This window comes from Etheostoma spectabile, chromosome 24 (genome assembly GCF_008692095.1).
Source record: "Etheostoma spectabile isolate EspeVRDwgs_2016 chromosome 24, UIUC_Espe_1.0, whole genome shotgun sequence".
NCBI classification, from domain to species: domain Eukaryota; kingdom Metazoa; phylum Chordata; class Actinopteri; order Perciformes; family Percidae; genus Etheostoma; species Etheostoma spectabile.
In genome coordinates this window covers 11483657-11508110 of record NC_045756.1, presented here as the reverse complement: position 1 = coordinate 11508110, position 24454 = coordinate 11483657, and the positions used below count along the sequence as shown (strand labels likewise).

The 24454-nt window shown below is 41.6% G+C and overlaps 3 protein-coding genes across 9 annotated transcripts in view; all 3 read left to right on the top strand.

Moving 5' to 3' along the window:
• unc80 (unc-80 homolog (C. elegans)) overlaps positions 1-5252 on the top strand; it is a 58443-nt gene extending 53191 nt beyond the window's left edge. Inside the window, 6 exon segments of the mRNA XM_032506750.1 lie at positions 717-773; positions 1703-1784; positions 1879-1984; positions 2421-2662; positions 2875-3195; positions 3197-5252. Coding sequence (XP_032362641.1) covers positions 717-773; positions 1703-1784; positions 1879-1984; positions 2421-2662; positions 2875-3195; positions 3197-3376 — 988 coding nt within the window. The 3' untranslated portion in view covers positions 3377-5252.
• A 4497-nt stretch (positions 5253-9749) lies between these two features.
• LOC116674198 (putative protein TPRXL) lies at positions 9750-12852 on the top strand. Its single transcript, XM_032506747.1, has 2 exons — positions 9750-11200; positions 11873-12852. The coding sequence occupies exon 1, from the start codon at positions 9791-9793 to the stop codon at positions 10748-10750; it is 960 nt and encodes a 319-aa protein (XP_032362638.1). The 5' UTR covers positions 9750-9790; the 3' UTR covers positions 10751-11200; positions 11873-12852.
• Positions 12853-14789: 1937 nt separating this feature from the next.
• Positions 14790-24149, top strand: LOC116674201 (uncharacterized). 7 transcript variants are annotated; one of them, XM_032506757.1, is made up of 12 exons: positions 14796-14991; positions 15207-15378; positions 15513-15719; positions 15818-15864; positions 15966-16384; positions 17105-17276; positions 17411-17617; positions 17712-17761; positions 17858-18256; positions 18483-19243; positions 22313-22404; positions 23919-24147. In XM_032506757.1, exons 6-10 carry the CDS (start codon positions 17201-17203, stop codon positions 18858-18860), a joined length of 1110 nt encoding a protein of 369 aa, XP_032362648.1. In that variant the 5' UTR covers positions 14796-14991; positions 15207-15378; positions 15513-15719; positions 15818-15864; positions 15966-16384; positions 17105-17200; the 3' UTR covers positions 18861-19243; positions 22313-22404; positions 23919-24147. The 7 variants fall into 7 exon arrangements, with proteins under 7 accessions (XP_032362646.1, XP_032362643.1, XP_032362648.1 ...); XM_032506758.1 differs by having other exon boundaries at positions 14798-14991; positions 15815-15864; positions 17715-17761; positions 23919-24148; XM_032506756.1 differs by having other exon boundaries at positions 14798-14991; positions 15815-15864.
• The last annotated feature ends 305 nt before the right edge of the window (positions 24150-24454 follow it).

Genomic DNA, 24454 nt, shown 5'->3' with positions numbered 1-24454 from the left:
TATGGGAACATCTCTAGTTCACAGACTGGTGTAGTCTGGCGACTCGAGTGATGCGTTTCACATTACAGCTGAGAAAGGACAACAGCAGCCTAGAGCTTTGGAGAGAAAGAGGACTGCTACAACAAGACAAGGCATGGCCGAAAACCCGAAGAAGCGCCCTCAAAATGTTTCATTCAGTAATTGCACTGCTAACAGAAGGAATAAAATCCCCAAAAAGAAAGGGGCCGCCAGCCAAGAAAAACACGGATAACCATTTCCTAGAGCGCGGGAAATAAAGAGGAGCTGAGGTCAGACACTGGTGTCTCCTTACTGCTCTTAAAGAGGTTAGTAATGGGTTTTGTAATGTATTAGGAGTAGGTGCGCAATCACCGAAACTACGCACTATAGCTTTAAGAAATACTTAAGTACGATTCAAATCTTGGCTTGTTTATGTAATGTAGAATTGATATTTTTAAAAGGATCAACCAGTCATATGCCACAACCACCAAGCCATTTTTTTGTGTATATTTCTGTTGATTTATACTGTTTTGTGTTCACCAGTCTCAGAGCAGCATTGTGGAGTCGCTAAGACTCGGTATTTTGGTGAGAATTCTACAATAAATCAGTCAAAGCCCTGACTTCCCGTCCCGTTGTCTGGGCTCAGGGAGTTGGGTGGTGATGGATCTCGACTACACTCCCTAAACTCCCCTTCTCCCCCTTCACCCCCCTTTTCACAGTGAACCCAATGTGCTAGATGGTTCCCAGGGCCTTCTGCAGGAGGGTAACCTCTCTAGGTACAGTGGCCCTCTCTCTGTGTGTGTCCCGTTGGTGCGTTCTTGCATCTGTTTGCCAGTGGGAGGGGCATCGCCTTGAGACGGCCCCCTCTATTGGCCGCCTCACCGTTGATCACTCATCCACATCCAATCAAATCGCCCCCTCCCCACCCCACACACTTAACTGTCTCTATCTCTTTCTGTGTGGGTCCAGTGTGCCTTGTCTCTGTTCCCTACTTCCTTTTGAGCTCCACACTGACCCTCATCTTCTTAGCTCATCTGCTATGCTATCCTAACAATCTAAAGAGGGCCCCCCCCCCCTCATCCCCGGGGCCAGTTTCTTCTCTGTTAACTTTGGGTCTTTACAGTTGATGTGCCATCACTAAAGTCAGCCTCTCTCCCATTGTTGCCATGGTGTTTCATACTGTTTACATGTCTATCAGGCTTCTTGCTGATCAAATTGGGCGTCCTACTCTGGATACCAATCTGTAGGGGCAAGGGGGAACTGGGGTGGCAACCATAATACAAGGACACTTTTGTTGTTTTCTTTATCAAGCTTTTTCCAATTTTGCTTTTCAGAACTTCAAATCTGATCTAGCTGTCTTGGTTCGATGACAAAATAAGTGAATGGTGTCACACTTTAAAAGTTAATCAATAGTCATTTCGTCAGTGTTGCTACTCCAACCCCTACTCTCCCTTGTTGTGTTTTTCAGTGTATACTCAGCACTGTGATTGGGTTGCTTGTAACATACTGTGTGTGTCACGTAGTAAGTGAATGGGTAGAATAGCAGCAACATCTTACTGTGGTCAATAAGCGAGCACAGCTTAGAATGCTGTAGGCCTTTTGGTCCCTTCATTCTGAAGTATTTCTGTGTCTTTGTGTGTGTTTGTGTGCACGTGTGTGTGTGAATGCAAATCTGTGTATGTGTGCATCTGATTGATTGCACCAGGGTTGCCAGTGTGCAGAGTGAACCGGGCCAGCAGAACCTTCTGATCCAGCCTCCCTTAGGAAGAAAGAGAGGCCTCAGACAGGTGTGGACAACAACTTTGTCTTTCATGCACAAATGTAAACTCAGTTGAAGCTGATATTCTATACTGGATTGGAGTAATTGTGACTTTCCTGCAGTTGAGGCGCCCCCTTCTGTCCATTCCCAAGAATGAACCACGTGGTAGATCTGGAGCGAGGCTTTCTACAACCCGCAGGAGCATCCAGCCAAAGAACAAACCACTGGGTAACAGCACACTAGCCTTTGTGGTGTGTGTGTGTATATTTTACGTCTGTGTGCTGACTTGAACTGACCCATCTTCCCCATTCACAACCTCTGTCTTTGTTCCAATGCTGTTTGTTGTACCACCTGTCACCAAACTGACTCTTCTCACTCTGTTCTGTCTCATGCCTTATGTTTCGAAATAAAGAAACGGTATTGGACTGTGAAGGTGAGACACAACCCTTTACCCTTCCTCTCCACCCTGCAATGGCCCACCCCTTTTATCTGCAACCTCACCCAATAGGGCGCTCTGCATGTCTGTCTTGCATCCCCTACCAGTCCCTGCCTACCTACCCGTCCTGTTCCATCCCTGCCTCCACTCTTTTTGGTGGTGCTAATGTGTTAGCGTGTTGTTAGCTGTCTCTGTTTTGACCATGTGCGCATGCGTGTGTACCCACAGCGCATGGAGACCAAAAGAGGTCAGTCACCTTTACAGAGAATCAAGGCCAGCAGGGGGCCAGCAAGCCCCCAACTCCCAGTACTACGGACCCTCCAGCTGAGGGCAGGAAGGCCAGTCCTGCCCCTTCAAAGTCCCCAACACTGGAAGTGCCCTCTGTCTCCTCGGCCACGGTGACAGCCGACCTGCACAGCGTGCATAACACACAGGTAGGACCAGCAGAGAGAGGACTGGACCAGGGACGGGTAGGGAACTGCTGAAACAATTCAGTTTGGCAAATTCTCATTACCAGATAAAAAAACATGCATCCATGCATTTTATAAACTGCTTGTCCTAATATGGAGACCCAAAGTGGTCAAAGTAAACAACAAGAAGCATCATCATCATCATCAGAATGACAACCATGACAAAATGTCCACTTTATTTTAATATATTATATATATTATATACTCCCCAGGTCCCTCCAGCTATAGGCGGCAAGGAAAAAAATGAGCAGTGGGGCCTCCGCAGCAGTCTCTCCCCTCCTCCCTCCATCTCCCGCCCCTCCACCCCAACACCCCACACCCCGAACCTGCTCACCCCTGCCCCTATCCCGAACCTGCTCCCCTCTGCCCTTGTCCCGCACCTCCTCGCCTCTCCTCCCACCACTCCCGGTGCTGGGCACGGCGCCGGCCCCAGGCCCCCCGCTGCCTCCACCTCTGCCACCAGCCCCTCTCCTGCCGCTGCCGCCACCACCACCCCCGCCGGGGCCGCCCAGGATCAGAGAAAGCCCTGGGGATGAGGACACCACTGCGCTCCTGCTGCGCAGCGACACGCTGCTGCAGCTCAGCGAGGACGAAGGCACAGAGAACCCCCTCCTCACCCCGCTGCTGCGCCCTCCCTCACCTCGCCGGTCACCCCGCCAGTTGCCCCTGCCCCTCTCCCCTGTGGACCTTGACCTGGATGAGTCCCACGTTTGAGATGGGGGACTGTATTTTTGTATCTGTAGCCCAAGCCAAATGCCATACAAATACCTGCAGGGTACGGATAACAGGGAGGCTGTGCTGCATACATTTCTAAAACAGAAAAAGTAAAATGTTAGCTTTTATTGACTGACAATCTAAAAGTACATAGTTAAAAAGAAAAGGAATGTACAGAGAAATGTGGCTTCTTCCGTTGAACCCTTTCTATAACTCACCAACATGATTTCTGTTCCATCTGTAGCCCCGAATCCTAAAGCCATCTTCCCTTATTGACCTGAAAGTGTCCAAAACCACACCCATTTCCCCTTCCTCCCTCTCTCTGTGGATCTCTTATTGTATCTTTGAATATCAACATGAAAATCAGTATACTCTGTTCTTATGGCTATATACTGTACCCTGAGGGTTGAATGTATATTTTAGCAGCAATCTACCTTAGTACTGGTCTCCTTCATCTCAGAAACATGAAGTCATGCTGGATTTTTAAATCGACCTGTGCTTGTCTATTCTATCCCGAGATAAATGTTTTATTTTTTTATTTAATTTTAGATTAATAATCAATTATAAAAGACCAGACATGTTTAAATAATAGATAATTAAGTCATGCTTCTAATACTGTAAATTTGAATTTTTTTTTCAAACTTTAAAATTAAGAAGGAGATGGTAAATTTGCACAAAGGCTATAATGGGGGGAGAAGACCTTTAAAGATGGTAAAAAAAGGCCCTTTAAAAAAAAACCGGGTGTAAACAGAAATATACAATACAGTATTTTTTTAACTTTTAGTGATCTATAAAAAAAATTTAGATGTTTTTGCACTGCCTGGAACTTTTCTCCCCCCTATAAATCCCCGGGGGTGTTGTGGCCAGTGTCTCGGTAGGATATTTTTATTTGTGACCAAAGACGCTATCTTTATCTTGTTGGTATATTTATCAGCTTATAAAAAGTCAATCCTAAAGAAGAAAAAAATAACATAACTTTTTTTTTTTCTTCCCAAAAATGACCTCTGGTCCTGAGTTGGGGAAATATGTTTCAGTTTTGTGTCTTGATTTTTGGTTTCCCAAAACCAGGGCAGCGAATCCTTGTTTGGACCGCGATAAAGTTTGCATAGATAGCTTTTTACCTTTGATCATCCTGCCTTAAAGAAAAACAATCTGTCTTTTTTGAGTCCTGTGTCGTCCTTTTTTTAAAACCCACATGTTGCATAACTGTGGGCAATTGTACAAAGAGGGGTCCCTAATCTCCTAGATCTCCTATCTCCTGCTTTCCCCCCTTTTTATTTAATAATAATGTTTCAAATCAATAAAACAGGATCCTTGTGCCATAAAACCCAAGCCGGAGTATTTTCTTTTTTGGGCTGCCCTTTCTATACAATTTCAGTGTGTATTTAACTCTAAAAATTTTGCCCTTTTGGTACAGATATATAAAAAGCAATCCTAGGGGGTTTTCTAATTGAAAAAATTCAGCAAATATTGAAATTGTATCCTTAATAAAAGTAGCCTACACATTCCTCCCATGTCTAATTTAAGGTAGATTTTACCAAATTTTTTTAAAGAAAGGGATAAACCTAATAATGTTTCTTGTCCTGTCCTCTGTATCCATGTCAAGCTAAGAAATTATCTAATTTTTTACAATGCAAAACATATGTAGTCCTGTCTCAAATCCATAAAACGCACATTAAACCACACATTTCAAGGTATAAAAGTCTTTAATAAGCAAGTACGAATAAGTCTTTAGTCAGGGCAATTGAACTGTTCCATTTAAATGTAATGTGTGTGTCAAAGTATGTCATCTTTGTGCAAAGTAAGAATAAAGCTACAGTATATCAGAATATTTCTGGATTTGAATATCTAAATAAATGGAGATTGTTTACAAGGTTTTAGGCTTTCTGTCCATTTTATAATGGAGACCCCAAATTAAACATTAAAAATACCGGAAATGAAATTACACTTACTGTTATTCCCTTTTGAACAGAAATTAAGTAGAGTCATTTTTTGGGGGAAAGGAATAGCTCTGCAAGAAAGCACGAGGTTTTTCCAGGGGACTATGAATCTAGCCCCTCTGGATCTGGGTGATGAACGTGATTGGCTTACTCATTTGTGGTTTCTAAATTTGGAGATGCGAGATTAGTTGGGGGTTTTTTGCATGGGTTCCAGGACTGGGTAAAAAAGGGATAGAAAAGGCAATTTTTAGGCTAGGGGATGGTAGACAGCGGGGCCTTGGTGCGGGCCTGCACCCTCAGTGAGAGACCGAGGGGGGTGGGTGAGACGCAGGGGAAGAATCATACAGCAATAACCACGTGAAACCCGGCAAAGTGGAACGGGGCCCCGGGCGATAGATCAAAATTTAAAATACTAAACCTTGTCGCTGGGCTAGCAAGTGGGGGCATTTTGTGGGGAAAAGTGGATAGGATGGAAATTGTGGCAACGTAAAAAATCGGCAACAATATGTTAAATGAAAAGCCGCCTAGGCCAAAATGTAACACTGTACTTGCACATGCACATACACTTCATTTGCGCATACGGAACATATTCACAGCGCTTCACTTCTACATTTTGTTATGTTACAGCCTTATTCCAAAATTGATACATACATACATCCATTACCCCATAATGACAACATGAAGATTTAGATGTTTGCAAAATTATGAATAAAGAACAAAAATATAACATGTACATAAGTATTCACAGCCTTTGCTCAACACTTTGTTGTGCCACCTTTGGCAGCAACAACAGCCTCTGGCTGGGCCACTCAGGGACATTCACAGAGTTGTCCTGAAGCCACTCATTCAGTATCTTGGGCCGTGGGCTTAGGGCCGTTGTCCTGTTGAAAGATGAACCGTCGCCCCAGTCTGAGGTCAAGAGCGCTCTAGAACAGGTTTTCTTCCTGGATGTCTCTACATTGCTGCGATCATTCTTTCCCTCAGTCCTGACTAGTCTCCCACTTCCCACCATGCTTCACCAGGGACTGTATTGGCCAGGTGGTGAGCGGGGCCTGGTGTCCTCCAAACGTAACGCTTGGCTTTCACCCCAAAGAGTTTGATCTTTGTCTCATCAGACCAGAGAACTACTTTCTCATGGTCTGAGAGTCTTTCAGGTGCCTTTTGGCTGACTCCAGGCGGGCTGCCATGTGCCTTTTACTAAGGAGCGGCTTTCGTGTGTCCACTTTTCCACTCAGGCCTCTCCTCTCTTCACAGAGGAACCCTGGAACTCTGTGCTCATTGGGCCCTTTAAAGCAGAATACATTTTTCTGTACCCTTTCCCCAGATCTGTGCCTGTGACAAGCCTTTCTCAGAGATCTACAGACAATTCCTTCAACCTCACGCTCTTTTTGTGGTCTGACATGCCCCTGGTAACCATAAGACCTTATATAGACAGGGTAGGCCTTTCCAAATCATGTCCAATCAACTGAATTTACCACAGGTGGACTCCATTTAAGCTGTAGAAACAGAATGCATCTGAGTTCAATTTTGAGCTTGACCGCAAAGGCTGTGAACACTTATGTACAAGGGATTTCTTCATTTTCTTATGAATTTGCTAAAATCTCAAAACAAATGTGGAAATGTAGGAAAAGTAAAGCGCTGTGAATAAATTCCGTATGTATTACTTCATTTGTGCATACATATTTCAAGTTTCATATTTATAAGAAGGAAAATGTGAGTATTCAAACTTGGGAGTATTATATATCTTCAACATCATTGCGGCATTACTCAAGTGTGACAACTAGTACATAGAAACTTGTGTTTGAACGTGATCTATAACTAAAATAAATGTTGTGTAATATTGTGGGATGTCAAATTGTGTCACGTGCAGCAGCTAAATAAAGTTAACCGGTATGCGTTAAAAGCCTGTCTGTAATTTAACCCAATCACCACAAGATATCGCTCTATTCTCTCTTTACCTATTTGTCATTCTCGAGTAAAACCATAGACTGCCATTTTTAACTCAGGTAGCATTACAATTATCTAAATACACAATATTACATTTCTTATTTTTAACCCGATACATACATATTAAATACATGAAAATACACGAAAGCAAAAGAAAGGAAAATTAAAAAAAAGTTAGACAAAACATGCCAGGTATGAGCAAATATTAAATAGAAAATTATAGGTTTTATAATACATTTTAGAATGAGCTCTTTTTCAAGTAGCAATTTTTTAACTAAAACTTGTTTATATTACCATTTTAAAACCGCATTGTTGATCTTTAGATGAATGTAAATATCATGTAGCTAACTTTCTGTACAGTTATAAAATTAAAAGTGTTTAAGTTGTAAAAGCTTTCCATTTATAAAAGCTTAATAAAGGCACAAGGATTACTTTTTTATTTAGGCTTTACCTCAAATAACTGCGCGTGCGTCAATTAATGTCATGGCAACCGAATGACGAGCCACCCGAGGCTATATAAGGTCTGCCAAACATTCGGTTCTCTCACTTTGCTCTTGGTCTTGGACTTCTTGCGAAGCTAATTTGTGGAAAGCGAACTCTTTGAGTTTTTGAACCGCTTGAGACAAACTACTGGAAAAAACTGCTGGCTCTTGTTGAAAAAAACCAAAACTACAAAACTACTGAATCACTTTTACTGTTGTGGGAAGCCGGACAGCTCGAACATGGCCGCCTGTCGTCTACCTGAGGAACAGCTGCTGATGGGATTCGCCCAGTTGGACATCCGTGGAGGTGAGACAACTTTTAGATTTTATTTTATTTTTATTGTATTTGTCTGATTATTTCGTTTAGACCATCTCTTGGAAAAAAACTTTCTTTTATCCGTAGCCTTAGTTAGCTCAATCAATGCAACTTTTCGAATTTAGCGTTAGCTAGCGGCTAAAGGTGACAGTGAAAGGCCTTTTGGAAAAACAGATTCGGTGAAAACTGTCATTTACTCGACCATTTCTCCATGTAAAATTATAATTTGCTGGACAGAATGTGGTAAATTTCCCGGGACGTGTGTCGAATGTATTAATAACTAGTGTAGGTATTTGAAAGCATTGATATTTTATGTTTGAGGGCATCAAATCTTCCAAAAGTTAGTTAGCTAGCTCATACAACAAAATGGCGACCGGACCAAACTTCATAAAATGCCAAAAAAACTGTTTAGTTGTGCACCATGGAAACGATGGATTGGATTGGAGGATGGAACCCAGTTCGTTTTTGGTTGATGACGTATGAAACATACATTAGTCCTTCAAATTTCAAAATGTAGCTTCAATTTATTAATCCTTTTGGCAAAATTTCACATTCACAAATGCAAATTCAGCTCTAAAACCCCTAATTTTACACACGATTTCCATGAAGTTGTACTTTATATGAATCCGATTTCCAGCTCCAACAATAAGAAGGCAATTAAAACTGTCAACATATGGTCCTCCTTATTTTTGGGTAATGACTTTTGAGCTTCTCCTGGCAAAATTGTATTGTTTATGTTTTTATTTTTGTATCTATACTTTCTATGTCTTTAAATGTTCTGTTTACTATTTTTGCAATAAAGAGCCCTGAAAAAAAAAAAAAAATATTATATATATATAATATATATATATATAAAATATATTTCAAAATTCTATCATATTAATTAACTTATTTTCAGATAAATGTGTTAAGATTTCATTCTCACCGGATCTTTAGAGTAAATATTTTGTGCGTAAATCAGTATCGAGCTCCTTCTCTCCTCGACCAACAGTTGTTCATGTACATTTATATTAATTATGTTTACTTTTGTATTTTTATAATTAAAAGACTGTTGTTGTTGTTATTTGTTATGTGTTCTTGTACAGCAACTCCTAAAAATAGACGTAACAACGCTAGTTTAGTTTCCAAACTATTTTGATATAGATTTTAACAGCTATAGTATGAGTTAAACACTTCACCTCATATCTTTAAAAAACTTGTGATATCAAATCAAAAAGTTTCCAAGATCAGCTCATTAACATTAGTTTTTCCAAGTGACCAAGAAGAGTAAATCAGGTTATCGTAAGTCTTACTGAATACTGCTTAAAGTGTCAGGTCCTCATTTTGGTTTTATTAATATGTTAACCTATTTGACTGTAAAAATGATAGTCTCTAGTGTGTATACAGTGTGTTAATATTATGAGCCATTTTGTAATTTGATGATTTTATTTCCTCCTCAGGTGGTGAAAACCCCCTTTCATTGAGCGTCTTGCAGAGCGGGCCTCCCTAAAGGGAGAGGGAGTATGGGGAAGGTAAGTATGCGGAAGGTGAGTTTGAGATCGCTGTTGCAGATGAAGATGAGCTCTCTCTGACGAAGAAGATGACGATCAACTGGTCGACACTAACCAGGATGAGGATGACGAAAAGGTGATGAGACAAACTGGTCTGCAGTTTCAGCCAGATTCGGGTATGACTCCCTTTTCGAAGAGGAAGAGGATGAAGAGGAGTTGAAGGGGAAGGGTTAAAGAGGATGATGATGGCAACATCCGCCCTTTGCTCCCTCATCCAGCGTTCCCACCTACAAGTTTTGGCAGAGATGGGAACAAGTGTCTCCCCTGTTCCTGCTGGCGCTTTTTTGGAGACCTCTGCGCATCAAGTGGAACATGCTGAAGATGGTCTACCCTCAGCCTCTCAAAGGTCAAAAAAGTCTGCTCCTTCAACCTCAGGCCTTGGCTTCTCCACAAATAGAAGCAGGGAAGAGAGCGACACGGTGCAGGCAAGTACGAAAAAGCAGAAGTGGAATTGTGAGGACAGCCACAATGAGTTGGCGGCCTCGACTTCAAGCCTCGGCTTCTCCACAAAGAGGAGCAGGGAAGAGAACAACACAGAGGAGGTAAGTATGAAGAGGCAGAAGTGGAATTGTGAGGACATCCATGAGTTGGCTCCTTCGACTTCAGGCCTCGCCTCCTACAGGAGCAGGGAAGACAGCCACAGGGAATCAGCCCCCCCTGCTGAAGATGGTCTACCCTCAACCTCTCAAAGGTCAAAAGAGTCTGCTCCTTCAACCTCAGGCCTTGGCTCCTCCACAAAGAGAAGCAGGGAAGAGAGCAACACGGTGCAGGTGAGTATGAAAAAGCAGAAATGGAATTGTGAGGACAGCCATGATGAGTCATCGGTCTTGACTTCGGGCCTCGGGTCCTACATGAGCAGAGAAGACACCCACAGGGAGTCAGCCCCCTCCACTTCAGGCCTCGCTTCCCAGAGGAGCAGGGAAGACAGCTACAGGGAGTCAGCCCCCTCCACTTCAGGCCTCGCTTCCCACAAGAGCAGGGAAGACAGCTACATGGAGTCAGCCCCCTCCACTTCAGGCCTCGGCTCCTACAGGAGCAGGGAAGACCGCTACAGGGAGTCAGCCCCCTCCCCATTCAGGAAATACTGGATGGGCCCTTTTGATTACCTGAGAGGAACTGAAGACAGTGACTCTGATTAGGACAGAGTTTTGGACTGTTTGCTGCAGGATTTGAAATTAGATTAGACACCGACACAGACACACAGACACACAGACACACAGAACACGACACACAGACCACACACACAGACACACAGACACACAGAACCACACACACACACACACACACACACGCACAGTGACAGATTACCAGTGCCTTATCCAGGAGTACTTGTTCTTTCATTTTTAAACTAAGCTGTAGATGCCTATACAAGAGGTAAGTTAAAAATGACAGCATTAGCTATGCAAAAAATAATTACTAACATTAATTAAAGTCCCCAGCTAATTATCTTCTTTTCATATTCTATTAGACTAAACATTCAGGATCTCCTTGACGACAGAGAAGACGTGTCTACTCCGGACCAGATGAGAGTGATGGATGACCACAGGACCAGCAGGAGAGCGGCAGCCGCCTTTCTTTCAGTCTGCTAAGTAAGTACACCCATTACTAAGGTTACCAAAGTACCAGTAGTGACATAAAGGGGTGATAAGTTCACTTTACACACGTGCATTACATTTATTAAAGTAACCTTCCTGAATATTAGATAGCTAAATAGATAGATGGACTTAAGTAATCCCAAATTGGGAAATTACTCTGTTACAAGCAGTAACAAGTTACCAAGGACATACAGTACATACTCACTCACACACACACACAGAAACTCAAGAAATGTACATGAAAAAATAAGATACAATAAAATAAGACAGAAAAGAATAAATAAAATGCCAGAACAATTACTAAACATTATACTCGGATGAATGAAAAACAATGTATACACAAGTGTAGGATAAAATGAACAACCTACATACAATAATATATCACAAAATAAAATATGTACAGTATAATGTTAGATATTAAATATGAAGTGACCAGTGTACAAGTAGCATAATAGTACAATATTGTGTACGTGTGAGGTAATGAGAAAGTTATCTCACACACAGCTGTGAATTGTTAGATATATTATTATTATTATTATTATTATTATTATTATTATTATTCCATTGTTTAAATTATCATTCCATTATTTTCGACCAAGAGCCAGCAACGATACAAAGGTTGTACAGGTGTGTTCAACATTGTTCACTTGTTTTTGTGTTTCACAGGACAGGACTCACACCCCGGGCAGCAGAGAGTAGACGTCAACCAACCAATCACCCCAGGCAGACCACTGACCCACTCTCAGAACCTGCTCCCAGGCACCAAGCCCTGTCTGAAGACCCAATGAGGACAGTTCCACCCCAACCCCCACCTACACCACCTTCACCTGCCAAGAGGATGATGACCGCCCCAGCCCGACCAGCACAGGCGACGTTGTTACCGTCTGCTTCTTCTTCTGTGGGTCCGGGATGCTCTTCACATACACAGGAAGCTGTCACCACAGACACTTGAGACTGAATGAAAATATAATTAGTTTAAACTGTTTATCTCTGAACCAGTGTGAATGATTACCGTCCTGTGGCCCTCACCACGGTAATCATGAAGTGCTTCGAGAGACTTGTTCTCCAACACATCAAGAACTACCTCCCCCCCGATCTGGACCCCTATCAGTTTGCCTACCGCACGAACAGATCCACAGAGGATGCCATCGCCGTAGCTTCCACTCTGCGCTGAGTCACTTGAAGCAGCAGCAGAGCTACGTCCGGATGCTCTTTGTGGGTTACAGCTCCGCTTTTAACACAATCATCCCGGACATTCTCATCTCCAAACTAGTCACTCTAGGCCTCCCCCCTCTCACTTGTGCCTGGATAAAGGACTTCCTCACAAATCGGCTCCAGACGGTGAGACTGGGCCCCCACCTCTCCTCCACTCACATGTTGAGTACTGGCTCCCCACAGGGCTGCTTGCTGAGCCCCCTCCTGTACTGCCTCTACACCCACGACTGCAGTCCCGCCCACAGCAACAACCTACCGACCTGGACTCCAACCTGCTGCTGACCTTCTACCGCTCCTCATCGAGAGCCTGCTGACCTACTACATCACTTTTTTGTACGGCAGCTGCACCGTGGCAGACAGGAGAGGCTGCAGGGTTGTAAGGTCAGCACAAAGATCATTGTCTGCCCTCTCCCCTCCCATGATGGACATCACACCCCGCGTGCCTCAGCAGAGCAGCAACATCACCAAGACAGCTCCCACCCCGGCTCTGATCTGTTTGACCTGTTGCCCTCAGGAAGGCGCTACAGGTGCATCAGAGCACGGACCAACAGACTCAAGAACAGTTTCTTCCCAAAGGCCATAACCACCCTGAACTCACATATGCACTTAACTCCACTCCACAGCCCCCCCCGCCCCCCGGCCCCCGGACTGTCTTCTTCCTTCCCTCCGACTGTGCAATATTGTTATACTGTTACTGTCATACTGTTATATAATACCTCATAGGACACTGGAATCTGTGCAATTTCATTTTATACAGTGCAACATTTAATATACTAACCTTTCCATTCCATTACTGTGCAATTTTTATTTATTTAATATTAGTACTTAATCATTTCATTTCATCACTGTGCAATATTGTTTATTAATTGTTAACACTTATCTATATTTACACAATGTGTATTCAAAGTTAATTTATATGTATACAGTTGCTCTCCGGACTCAGGACTGTGCGCCAGCACCCCCCGCCCCTCTCTCTTTCTTTTTTTTTCTTTTTTTTTTTCTCTGCACTACCTACACTTTATATTTTGATTTTATTTTATATTTTTGATATTTTATATTGTTATCTTATATTCTTATATTTTTTGGGTCAACGCTGTAAAGGGATTGCTTTAATCTTGTTGCACAAGTACTGTGCACTTGTGTATAATGACAATAAAGGCATTCAATTCTAAATATTACTAATTATGTATACATAATATCATACTTGTATGTATCATTCAGAAAGCTGACAATGTGTGACTGGAATACAATATTGTGCAAATGATGATTTAGTGTGTTCTAGTTTTCATTTGACTCAAAGGCATTCATGTTACAAATATAACCTTTAACTGTGTTCTAACAATTGTTAAATATTGTAATTTTGAATAATTTGGTAAGTATTAATTATTACAATACTGCTGATATGATTAAATAGGTCAAGCTAGATACAAACAATCTAAACTAAAGAGTCTTTGACAAATGTACAGTTTATTAAAGTACAAACATTAAATGTATATTCAATATCAGACGTAATCCCATTGTCTTAAAATTATGCCAGTCAAGACTCAAAATCATTTCCCCAGATGGTAGATGTGTTTTTTTTTATCACAGATAAAATCTAATGTAAACCCATTTTCACCATATGGAACTTCTAAGTTTTCTGCTGTGCTGATTCATAATTCATAATGATGGTTGAGTTCTTTAAACATTCTCAAGATGGACAAGTCGAGTAATCCAGTTAAGAAAACATGTACGGTGCTTTGAGGGGGGGGGGAGTGCAAGCTTTTCTAGTCCTGAATATTATCAAACCTAGACAGAAAGAAAAGCTCTTAAAGGAAGGCTCAATGTTAAATAAATACATAGGACCTTTTTTAAATATGAATCATAAAAGGAATTACGTGAAATCCTTAAATGAAACTGTGAAATGATTTTAAAAATTGTTAAAACTCAAACAGATGTGCAATATTATTTATAATTCTATTAAATTTCCTCACACAAATAACTCAATGGAAGATAACGAAATATAATGCAGAGAGAATAAAATAGCATTTCATTTTAACATTCAGGAAATTCATGATGCCTGTCTGTTGTATTAAGTGACATATAAGTAAACTACTTACTGTAATACAATTTCCATTCATCATTTTTATTTGATTGTGTTGCAAATGCAATAAAGGGACGATACATACATACATGCAGTCAGTCAATACTGTGAATAAAAATGCACAAAGGACAATCCAGCAGGTGGAGCTCTTGTATACTTTTCTACAATTGTTATTATTATTGATGTCAAATATTGACGTTATTGTAGTCTAGTCAAAGTAGGCAAGTATTCATCTCCCATGTTGGTAGATTATGTAGCCCCTCCTGTGCGAGACTTGTGGATGCTAGATCACATCCGCTAGGCGCGTCGACGTCACAGGACGTGACTCATTGCCCGCCTTATTTTGCCTTATTCTGCCTATGATTGGCTTACCCAGTTAATCTCACCCTAACCCTAACCAATCACCCACTACTCACGCACAAACCTAACTACGTCGACACGTCTGGCAGATCATGAACCGCGAATTATTTTCAAGATGGAGTCACACGTAAGTTTGTTACATTCAAGTGGAAAACGTTTAGACTTTTAAAAGAACTACTTCTATATTGTCGTGTCTCTAATGTTAACGTATATTGTTTATTTCATGAAACGTGCTTGTCCAGTTTAAACTGCGTCAGCGTTTAACGTTGACGTTGGTTACAACGTTGCTAGACCAATGTATGCTTGCAGACTTTAATGGTTTCTTGCTGTGTTTTTTTAAAGGTACATAACAGTGTTCTTCAAAAAAACAACATACCTCAGCTGACACGGTGCACGGTGTGCTGTACCAAGTACCATTGCCCCCTTTGCCCCCCTTCAATGTACAAAGCCCGGAATAGGGCAAAGGTGTTACAGCACATGGAGGTGCATGTAAATAATGCCATTCGACATGAAGGTTAGTTCACTAAATCCTCTATAAAGAGCTATGTCACTATCATTTCTATGTAACTGCTTACCAGTAGTAACTTAACATGTTAGTTGCTTTATCTTATAGGGTGAAATACATAATGCTGATTGTCCCTTTTATAGATTTCTTCATAACAAAATGCCACCAGGCCTGCAGGAGTGGAAGCAGTGGCCACTTCCACTGCCCTTTCTGCTGCAAAACCACAATAAAAAGGCAGGATACCCTGAGGCATTTGCAGATCTGTAGGCCACCTCGCCACGACGCCCAGTTAGACGCTGATGCCGACCTCAGCCAGAAGGACATCACTTCCCAGACAGAGGAGTGCAAAGGTATTAAATCACTCTTCATTTTCTGTGGAGCTGCATTGGCTGTGTTCATGTAATGCTGTCAGTTGATTGTCAGTGTGATGGTTGATTCTCTGCAGCAGGATCTGTGAACCTACCTCATCTCAGCAATGACAAACTGCCTGTATCGGTGAGTATGTGTGTGTTTGTCTTCATAAAGAAACCGGGTGTGTGGATGTGTGTTTTTCCCACGTGCATATTAAATTTGTGTGTGTCATGTTTGTGTGTCAGGTACATGATAGTGAAAAGCAAGGACCAGACCATCCAGCAGAGACACCCCAAGACCCATCGCCAGAATCCGTCTTGCTAGCCAGTCCTCGCTTGGACAACCCTCCCTGCAGAATGCCCCGTGCAAAGCCTCCAACTTACTTTGTCCTCACTGCAATGTGCAGTTGCTAAGGAAAAATTTTAAGAAGCACCTTTACAGAAAACACCCTGATAAAGCTGTGGGAGACATCGCTGCTGATGAGAGGAATGAGAAAGATGCTGTGAAAAATGTATTTCACGGACCACTTTTGTCACTTGATCTCCAAAAAGAAACCTGGGGGAAAGGGCCCCAAGTCAAGTGCGAGTCCAGTGAGTGCCAAGTGTCCGAGTTGGGTATTGCTGCAGCCTGGAGCCTCTCTTCTCATACCTGCGCGTATCCACCGGTAAGATCTGAGGGTCAAAAATACATATACAGTGGCTTGAGAAAGTTTACACACTCATGCTAAAGTTGATTTAAAAGAGAAATAAAAAAAAAAAATAAACATCTTTTGGAAATTGATCTTAATGCCTTAATTCAAAGAAATTTAGGAAAATCCAATCTTTTAAGGACACCCAATTTGTTTGGGAATGAATAAGGTATTGTAAATAAATAAATGTTTTTCTTTAAAATACAGGGGGCAAAAGCAAAAAAAGGTTGGATTTTCCTGATTTTTTTTTTAATTAAGGCATTAAGATCAATCTCCAAAAGATGCTTTTTTTTATTCTTTTAAATCAACTTTAGCATGGGTCTCAAGCCACTGTATATTGTTTATTTGATGAAACCTGCGATGATTTTACCATTTTTTTTAAACTGCATCAGCATTTAACGTTGATGTTTGTCAGCAAATATTACCGGTAGCTAAGATAAGATAAGATGGACTTTATTTATCCCACACTGAGAAATTCCCTCATACAGCAGCTCAAATGCAACATGACAAATAAAATAAATACACATGAAATATGAATAGAATAGAAAAATATCTAAAAATGTATTATGGTAATATGTACACTGAAAACACTTCTTTTATATATAAGTGGGTTAGAAATATATACAGATGAGATGTTACCTAGAGCAATTTATGGTTGCAGACTTTTATGGATTCTTTCTGTGATTTTCCTTTTAGGCACACATCAGTGTAATTAAAAAAAACAATACACCTCGGTCGACACGGTGCACGGTGTGCTGTACAAAGTATCATTGCCCCCTTTGCCCCCCTTCAATGTACAAAGCCCGGAATAGGGCAAAGGTGTTACAGCACATGGAGGTGCATATAAAAAATGCTATTCGACATCAAGGTTAGTTCACTAAATCCTCTATAAAGAGCCATGTCACTATCATGTGTGTGTAACTGCTTACCAATAGTAAATTTACAAACTAGTCGCTTTCTCTCATAGGGTGAAAATACATAATGCTGATTGTCCCTTTATAGATTTCTTCATAACAAAATGCCACCAGGCCTGCAGGAGTGGAAGCAGTGGCCACTTCCACTGCCCTTTCTGCTGCAAGACCACAATAAAAAGGCAGGATACCCTGAGGCATTTGCAGATCTGTAGGCCACCTCGCCACGACGCCCAGTTAGACGCTGATGCCGACCTCAGCCAGAAGGACATCACTTCCCAGACAGAGGAGTGCAAAGGTATTAAATCACTCTTCATTTTCTGTGGAGCTGCATTGGCTGTGTTTTGTAATGCTGTCAGTTGATTGTCAGTGTGATGGTTGATTCTCTGCAGCAGGATCTGTGAACCTACCTCACCTCAGCAATGACAAACTGCCTGTATCGGTGAGTATGTGTGTGTTTGTCTTCATAAAGAAACTGGGTGTGTGGATGTTTGTGTATGTTTTTCACAAGTGCATATTAAATATATGTGTGTTTCAGGTACTTGATAGTGAAATGCCAGGACCAGGAGATCCAGCAGAGACAGCCCAAGACCCATCACCGGAATCCGTCTTGCTATTCAATTCCCGTGTAAAGCCTCCAACTATGCTTTGTCCTCACTGCAATGTGCAGTTACAAAGAAAAAATTTAAAGAAGCACCTGTACAGAAAGCACTCTGTTAAAGCTGAAGGAAACATTGCTGCAAATTCCCATGCTGAGGTTGATGGGAGGAATGAGAAAGATGCTGTGAAAAAGTCAATTCTCGGACCACTTGATCTCCAAAAAGAAACCTGTGGGAAAGGACCCCAAATCCAGTGCGAGTCCAGTGAGTGCCAAGTGTCCGAGTTGGGTATTGCTGCAGCCTGGAGCCTCTTGTCTCATGCTTGCGCGCCTCCAACGGTAAGATCTGAGGGTCAAAAATACATATGTTTATTTGATGAAACCTGCGATGACTTTAGCACTTTTGAGACTGTTTGTCAGCAAATATTACCGTTGGATAAGATAAGATGGACTTTATTTATCCCACACTGAGAAATTCCCTCATACCAGCAGCTGATATGCAACATGACAAATAAAATAAATACACATGAAATATAAATTGTTTGCGTGTCTCTCTATCTCGCAGGTACATGATAGTGAAATGCAAGAACCAGGAGATCCAGCAGAGGGACCCCAAGACCCGTCGCCAGAATCCGTCTTGCTATCCAGTCCTCCCTTGGACAACCCTCCCTGCAGAGAGCCCCGTGCCAATCCGCCACATATACTTTGTCCTCACTGCAATGTGCAGTTACTAAGAAAAAATTTAAAGATGCACATTTACAGAAAACACCCTGATAAAGCTGTGGAGGACATCGCTGCAAATCCAGATCTGGATGCCGTATGCATAGATGAGAGGAATGGAGAGTCCAAAAGAAAACCTGGGGCAAAGAGAACCAAATCATGTGCGAGTCCTGTGAGTGCCAACAGGCCTGGGAGGAAAAGGAAAGCTAGGAAACTGAATTAATGGAAGGAAGTGGAAATAAGACTGAAAGTGTGTCTAATTTCAACCCAAACCACAATCTTTTTCTAAGCTTAGCCGAGTTTACTTTTTATAATTTTTTTTTTTTTTTATCGACGAGACGCCGTACCACCAAAAAAAGCATCCCCCAGAGGCGGTTCACTGATTGAGGTCTCTGTTGTCAGCCGGCAGCAGATGACCATCATTAGCTTGATAGAGGAAGTGAAAGCCCCCCCCCACAAAACATTGAGAAGGACAGGTGGATTATCTTGCTGGGAAAGTGGTCGGTTGATCTTTGGAGACCAAACCCACGCTCGTGTTCCCGGGCGGTGACATCGCTGAACAGAGGGGGGACAAGCCAGCAGGACGCTGCGTCGGCAGAGCAACAGGTGACGGGCTTTCTTAACTTGTACGGGGGGGGGGGGGGGCAACACCGAGGCTTATTGGACAGGTAAGAGTTAAATAATGGGTGGGAAAAATAGCAACCTTTTGCTTCGTCCTGCTCCTTTTCAGACATAATAGCAAATATTGTTAATTCAATTGAATTTATTGTATTAATTCATAACAAGAGTTATATCAAGACACTTTACAGATAGAGTAGGTCTAGACCACACTCCATAATTTACAAAGACCCGACAATTCTAGGAATTTCCTTAAGAGCAAGCAACAATTCAAGAGTAATAATGTTGTTGCATTATTTATATATATATATATAGCTTTTATGATCTTACCTGTAGCACTTTGAGGTTTGTCTTAACCCTCGTGTTGTCTTCCCTTTCGGCCCCTCTCGTATCCCTCGGGTCAAATTGACCCGTGACTTATTTGGGGTTTAAAAACAATTCTGAAATAGAATTTCACTTCATAATCTATTAACAAATATTGTCTTTATTTCAATTTCAAACCATTGAGATAACATATTTAGGGAATGCAATAACTCTCTACTAGAACACAATTGTGCGATTCATTTTTTGTCAAAAAATTCATATTAAAATGGGGGGGGGGGTTGATGCACAATGCCAATAACAGTCACAGTAAAAGATAATGGAACAGTGACTACAAACGGTACTCATAGTAGTACATGTCGTAGCAGGGCACTGCAGGGTGTAGCATAGCGTAGCATAGGTAGACGTAGCGGGATGCAGCAGGGGTCAGCAGGACGCTGCATGTAGATTGTTTTTAAAATAAAGAAACTAAACGGAGAATGTAGAGTTGCAGAAACTAATTGGGCTGACTAATTTATTGATGGTCACTTGTTTCCATTGCTGTCTGCTAATGTACAGACTTCATACATGATTCTGTTTATAAATAATTAGCTTCACATTACAGACTGCTTTTATTGCTCTTATTGAGCGCTGTACTATTTTTGGAGGCGATATTATTCTAGTAATGGCAAACCAGTAGAATGTCACTGTGTAAAGTGATTAACACCATTCTGTTGGATAAATGAATGGTTTCTACCGTGGTCGTAAATTAGCCTCTGTTTGGTCTGTAGTAGGGCTGCACGATTATGGCCAAAATGATAATCGCGATTATTTAGATCAAAATTTTGATCGCGATTATTCTCACGATTTTTTGTTGATTTTAACCAAAACAAATTTTATTGTCACATAGGCTATTTATAACTGCGAGAGGGAGTGTGATGGACGCTACTCACAGAGAGACGGCTGACTCATTATGAACGGGTCCAGTACGGGTCGAACGGCGGATACACACGTCGTGTGTATTAAACGTCTGTATCTTCACTGTGCTGCATTTTTATGAACTATGATATTCTGGCCATGGTCCAGGCTACGGTCCAGCATCTCCGTCTCACGCTGTTACTCTACCAACTGAAGTTAGTTGCATTCAAAAACTTCTTCTGTGTTCTTCGCCGTAGTGGCCGCGATAACAGTTACCCGCGGAAACACTGGTACAAATACAGGTTTGCCCCCTCATACTTAACAATACACAGCTGTGTTAATGAAAAATTAAAACTGTAGACATATATCAGAAGTGTGGACCGGCGGCCGCTGTGTGGCGGGGCGCGGAGAGTAAGAGGAGAGAGAGTAGGACGAGAGAGCGTAGAAAGATCCAACACAGGCACGGCTTTACAGACGAAATGGGTCATGTAACGCAAAATTAAACCGTATCCATATAAACAGCATTGCAGCGGATGCGAGGACATTAGCACCGGTGCGTCCTAGAAGAGCTAACTGCTAACAGACGCTCCTAGCTAACAGCTAACAGACGCTGACTAGCACTGGTCACCGCTGTTGTCTGAAAAACAACAAATGGGACAAAGTGTTGCGTTTACTGGTAAACTGGTAAACCGTGAGACTGACTTATTACCGACTGCTATCTGTTGAGATTTCCTCACGCTACTCTGTCCTCTTGGACTGTCTACATCTAGAAACTTAGCTGCACGGGGTGCAGGGAACTACTCTGACTGGCTCATGAGCAGACGGCTTTATGGAGCGGGAGATGGGCTTTGCAAAAAACCCGGAGCGTTCTATGAAATGACGCTTTATAAAAAATAATCGCTCGATCACGCAAATTTGATCGTGGGAAGTCCAAATCGTGATCGCGATTAAAATTCGATTAATTGTGCAGCCCTAGTCTGTAGCCTAACTAATTTCATAAACTCATTATGTAATTACTGGATTAATTAGACACATCATGCCATGTTGGCATAATCACTGAAGATACCCACGCTGTGCAGCTGTACAGGACGTAAACAACGCACATGGAAGGGATACGGAGTGTGGACCGGGAGCTGGAGAGGTGCTAGTTCACCTCACACTCAACTCACTGGGCACTGCCAAGGTGTTCTTGAGCAGGGCACTCAAGGCACCCCCCCCCCCCCAAATTAATTGTCCCAAAGAGCTACATTAATTGCAGCCGTATCTTTACCTGATACTTGATTATCCAGCAACATCATTGACGTTAGGTTTTCCTTTAAAGACAGTAGCATTCCCCCCTCAATGCTTTCAATCTTCTTACTTCATTAGAAAATATGTATTAAATGAACAATATGATAATATAAAATAATATATAAAAATATTTTTTAAATATTTTACTTCACTTTTTCATTATCATTTGAAGCCCAAATATTTTACTCAATTAGGTTAGAAAAACATTTCAAAAACCATTTTAAAACAAATAATAAATATAAATAAAATATTTTTTAACTCCAGGATTCATGTGAAGACCTAACCAACTGAATGGACATTAAATTAAAGGAGATCATTTCTCAGTGCATGCATACCCTTTTTTATTTCATAAAGTTGAATTTAATGCAACTGTTTGGTCTTTGTCATTATATTCATGGACATAATGCGATTCTCCACTTTCCAGTGCTAATGCAAACAATACACATAGCTATACATTCTGTAAAAGTGCAGAATTGTTGTGTATGATTTTTACTTTAACTGTCCGTTGTGTTGCATGTTAAGATAGGTGCTTTTATTTGTCACACACAGGTAGATGTGCAGCCTCAATGGATGACATTTGGGAAGAAGAAGAGGAAGAAGAAGAACCTTCTACAGGCTTCTATAGGTGCTGAAGCTCTGAGGTAGGGTACCATTTCCAGTATTACCAGAGCTGTGTTTTTGTATTTTTCCCCCCCATGCTTTGAGCACCTAAAACCTAAATTATTTTCACCTCAACATATTTGAGTGTCGGCAGAAGTCTGTGAAACTGAAAACCGGACCCTTTTTAAAAGTGCACAAAAACATGCAAAAGCTGAAAAAGACATAGTGACTCACACGGCTGCGAGGAAGTGTTGGTTTGCCACCTACAGTAGTAGGCTGCGGGTCAATTCATGGGATGAAGTTAGTTGGTAACAGATTGAACAGTCAACATCGCTGGTCTTCTGTCCTGTCGGTCCACACTGCAGGACAGCACGATACGATGTCTCCTAGCGACTGTGGCAGTGCGTCAGTCCCAGAGACATTGATGCTAAGATAAGATAAGATAAGGAAAACCTTGTCTGTCACGAGTGACTGAAATTTGTTTTTTAGAGGGCAGGCTCAAATGACATAAAATACATAAAAGAACATAAATACACATATAGAAACAGTGTAACAACATTGACTGTGGAAACGGGTGCAAAATGGGTTTTTCTTGCCAATGGGACTCTGTAGCGTCGCCCTAATGGCAGTAACTGATGGATTGGGGAACGGGGTGGGTGGGATCCTGTGTGATTATAGTGGCTTCCCCGAGTACTGACTGGCTAAGTTCTGGTAGGGGGGTTTGGCCTATTATCTTGCTGGCCTGATGGCCGTGCAAGTGTGATTGTTGGTGAGGGAATTGTACCTGGCTGATATTTTGAAAGTGAGTATGGATTCCTTACCCCAAGTGGAGGAGTTTAGATCCCTTGGGGTCTTGTTCCCGAGTGAGGGGACAGTGGAGCGGGAGATTGGTCGGAGAACTGGCGCAGCGGGGGAGGTATTCCTTTCCATTTATCGCACCGCTGTGATGAAAAGAGAGCTGAGCCAGAAGGCATTTGTCCAATTAGTCATTATATCCACATTACTCACGAGTATTTATCAAATATCTCATTGTTAAATCTTTTGTGAAAGCATTAATAGTCGATATAGAGGAATTTGGTCCAAAATGTTGTGTATTTGACTTTGTCCCTATCGACCAGCTCTACTTTGTGCTACAGAGTTAACAGGTCGCTATAAAATATGGCCGGACTGAACTGACTCAACATTACATTTGGAGATCCATAATACAAAGATGATAAAATAAATGATGAAAATAAATACTTCATGTCCTTGACTCACATTTATTTGAATTATTCGACTATTCGGGAACGCAGCCTACGTGTTTGAGTGCTGGTTCCAGCGAGTGATTGTTGCCGTCTTTATGTCCATCTGTCCAGCTGTAAGTCTCGCTGTCTGTCCTGCGTCAGGCGTGGGGTCGGTTAGGATACTAAATGATGGGACTCTTCTTCTTTAACACCTCAAGTTGCTTTTATTGTGTCTCTATGCTTTTATTGCTCCTTAAGAAAAAGAAATGGACACGCATTTATCGAACCAGAATAATCCAATGAACTGTTGTCCTTTTTCTTTTTCTCCCCAGAGTTTCCCAACGACCACGTTTCTTCATACTGTACTCTACTCTGTGTGTACTTCTAGTAGTTGTTTTGTAGTAGCTGTTGTTGTAGTAGTCATTGCATGCATATAAGTACAGGTAGTAGTGGTTGCTGTACCTGTATCCAGTTTTAGTTGTAGTAGAAGTTGTTGTAATATGAAAATAAACACTTGACGCTTTTTATCGAAATTTGTCTTTTTTTTTTTTATTACGTAACACTAACTTTAGTCTTATAGTTGTCTTTGGAATTTACGGTCAATAAACCTCATTTATAGGAAATTATACCTAATGTATGAGTTAGAAAAGCAGAAATTAGGAATAATTTAGACTAAAATTAAAGGAATGTATGTTGATGGATAATCACAGACGGGAATATGTCAACTTTTACTCAATGCTATTTCAAAACCACTTTGATTTTTTTTTTTTTTCAAACGCTATAAAATTGAATAAGACACCCCAAAATGAATGGAAGTAGAGATTTGTACTTGCTAAACGGCGTGTGGAATCAATCATGTTATTTTGGG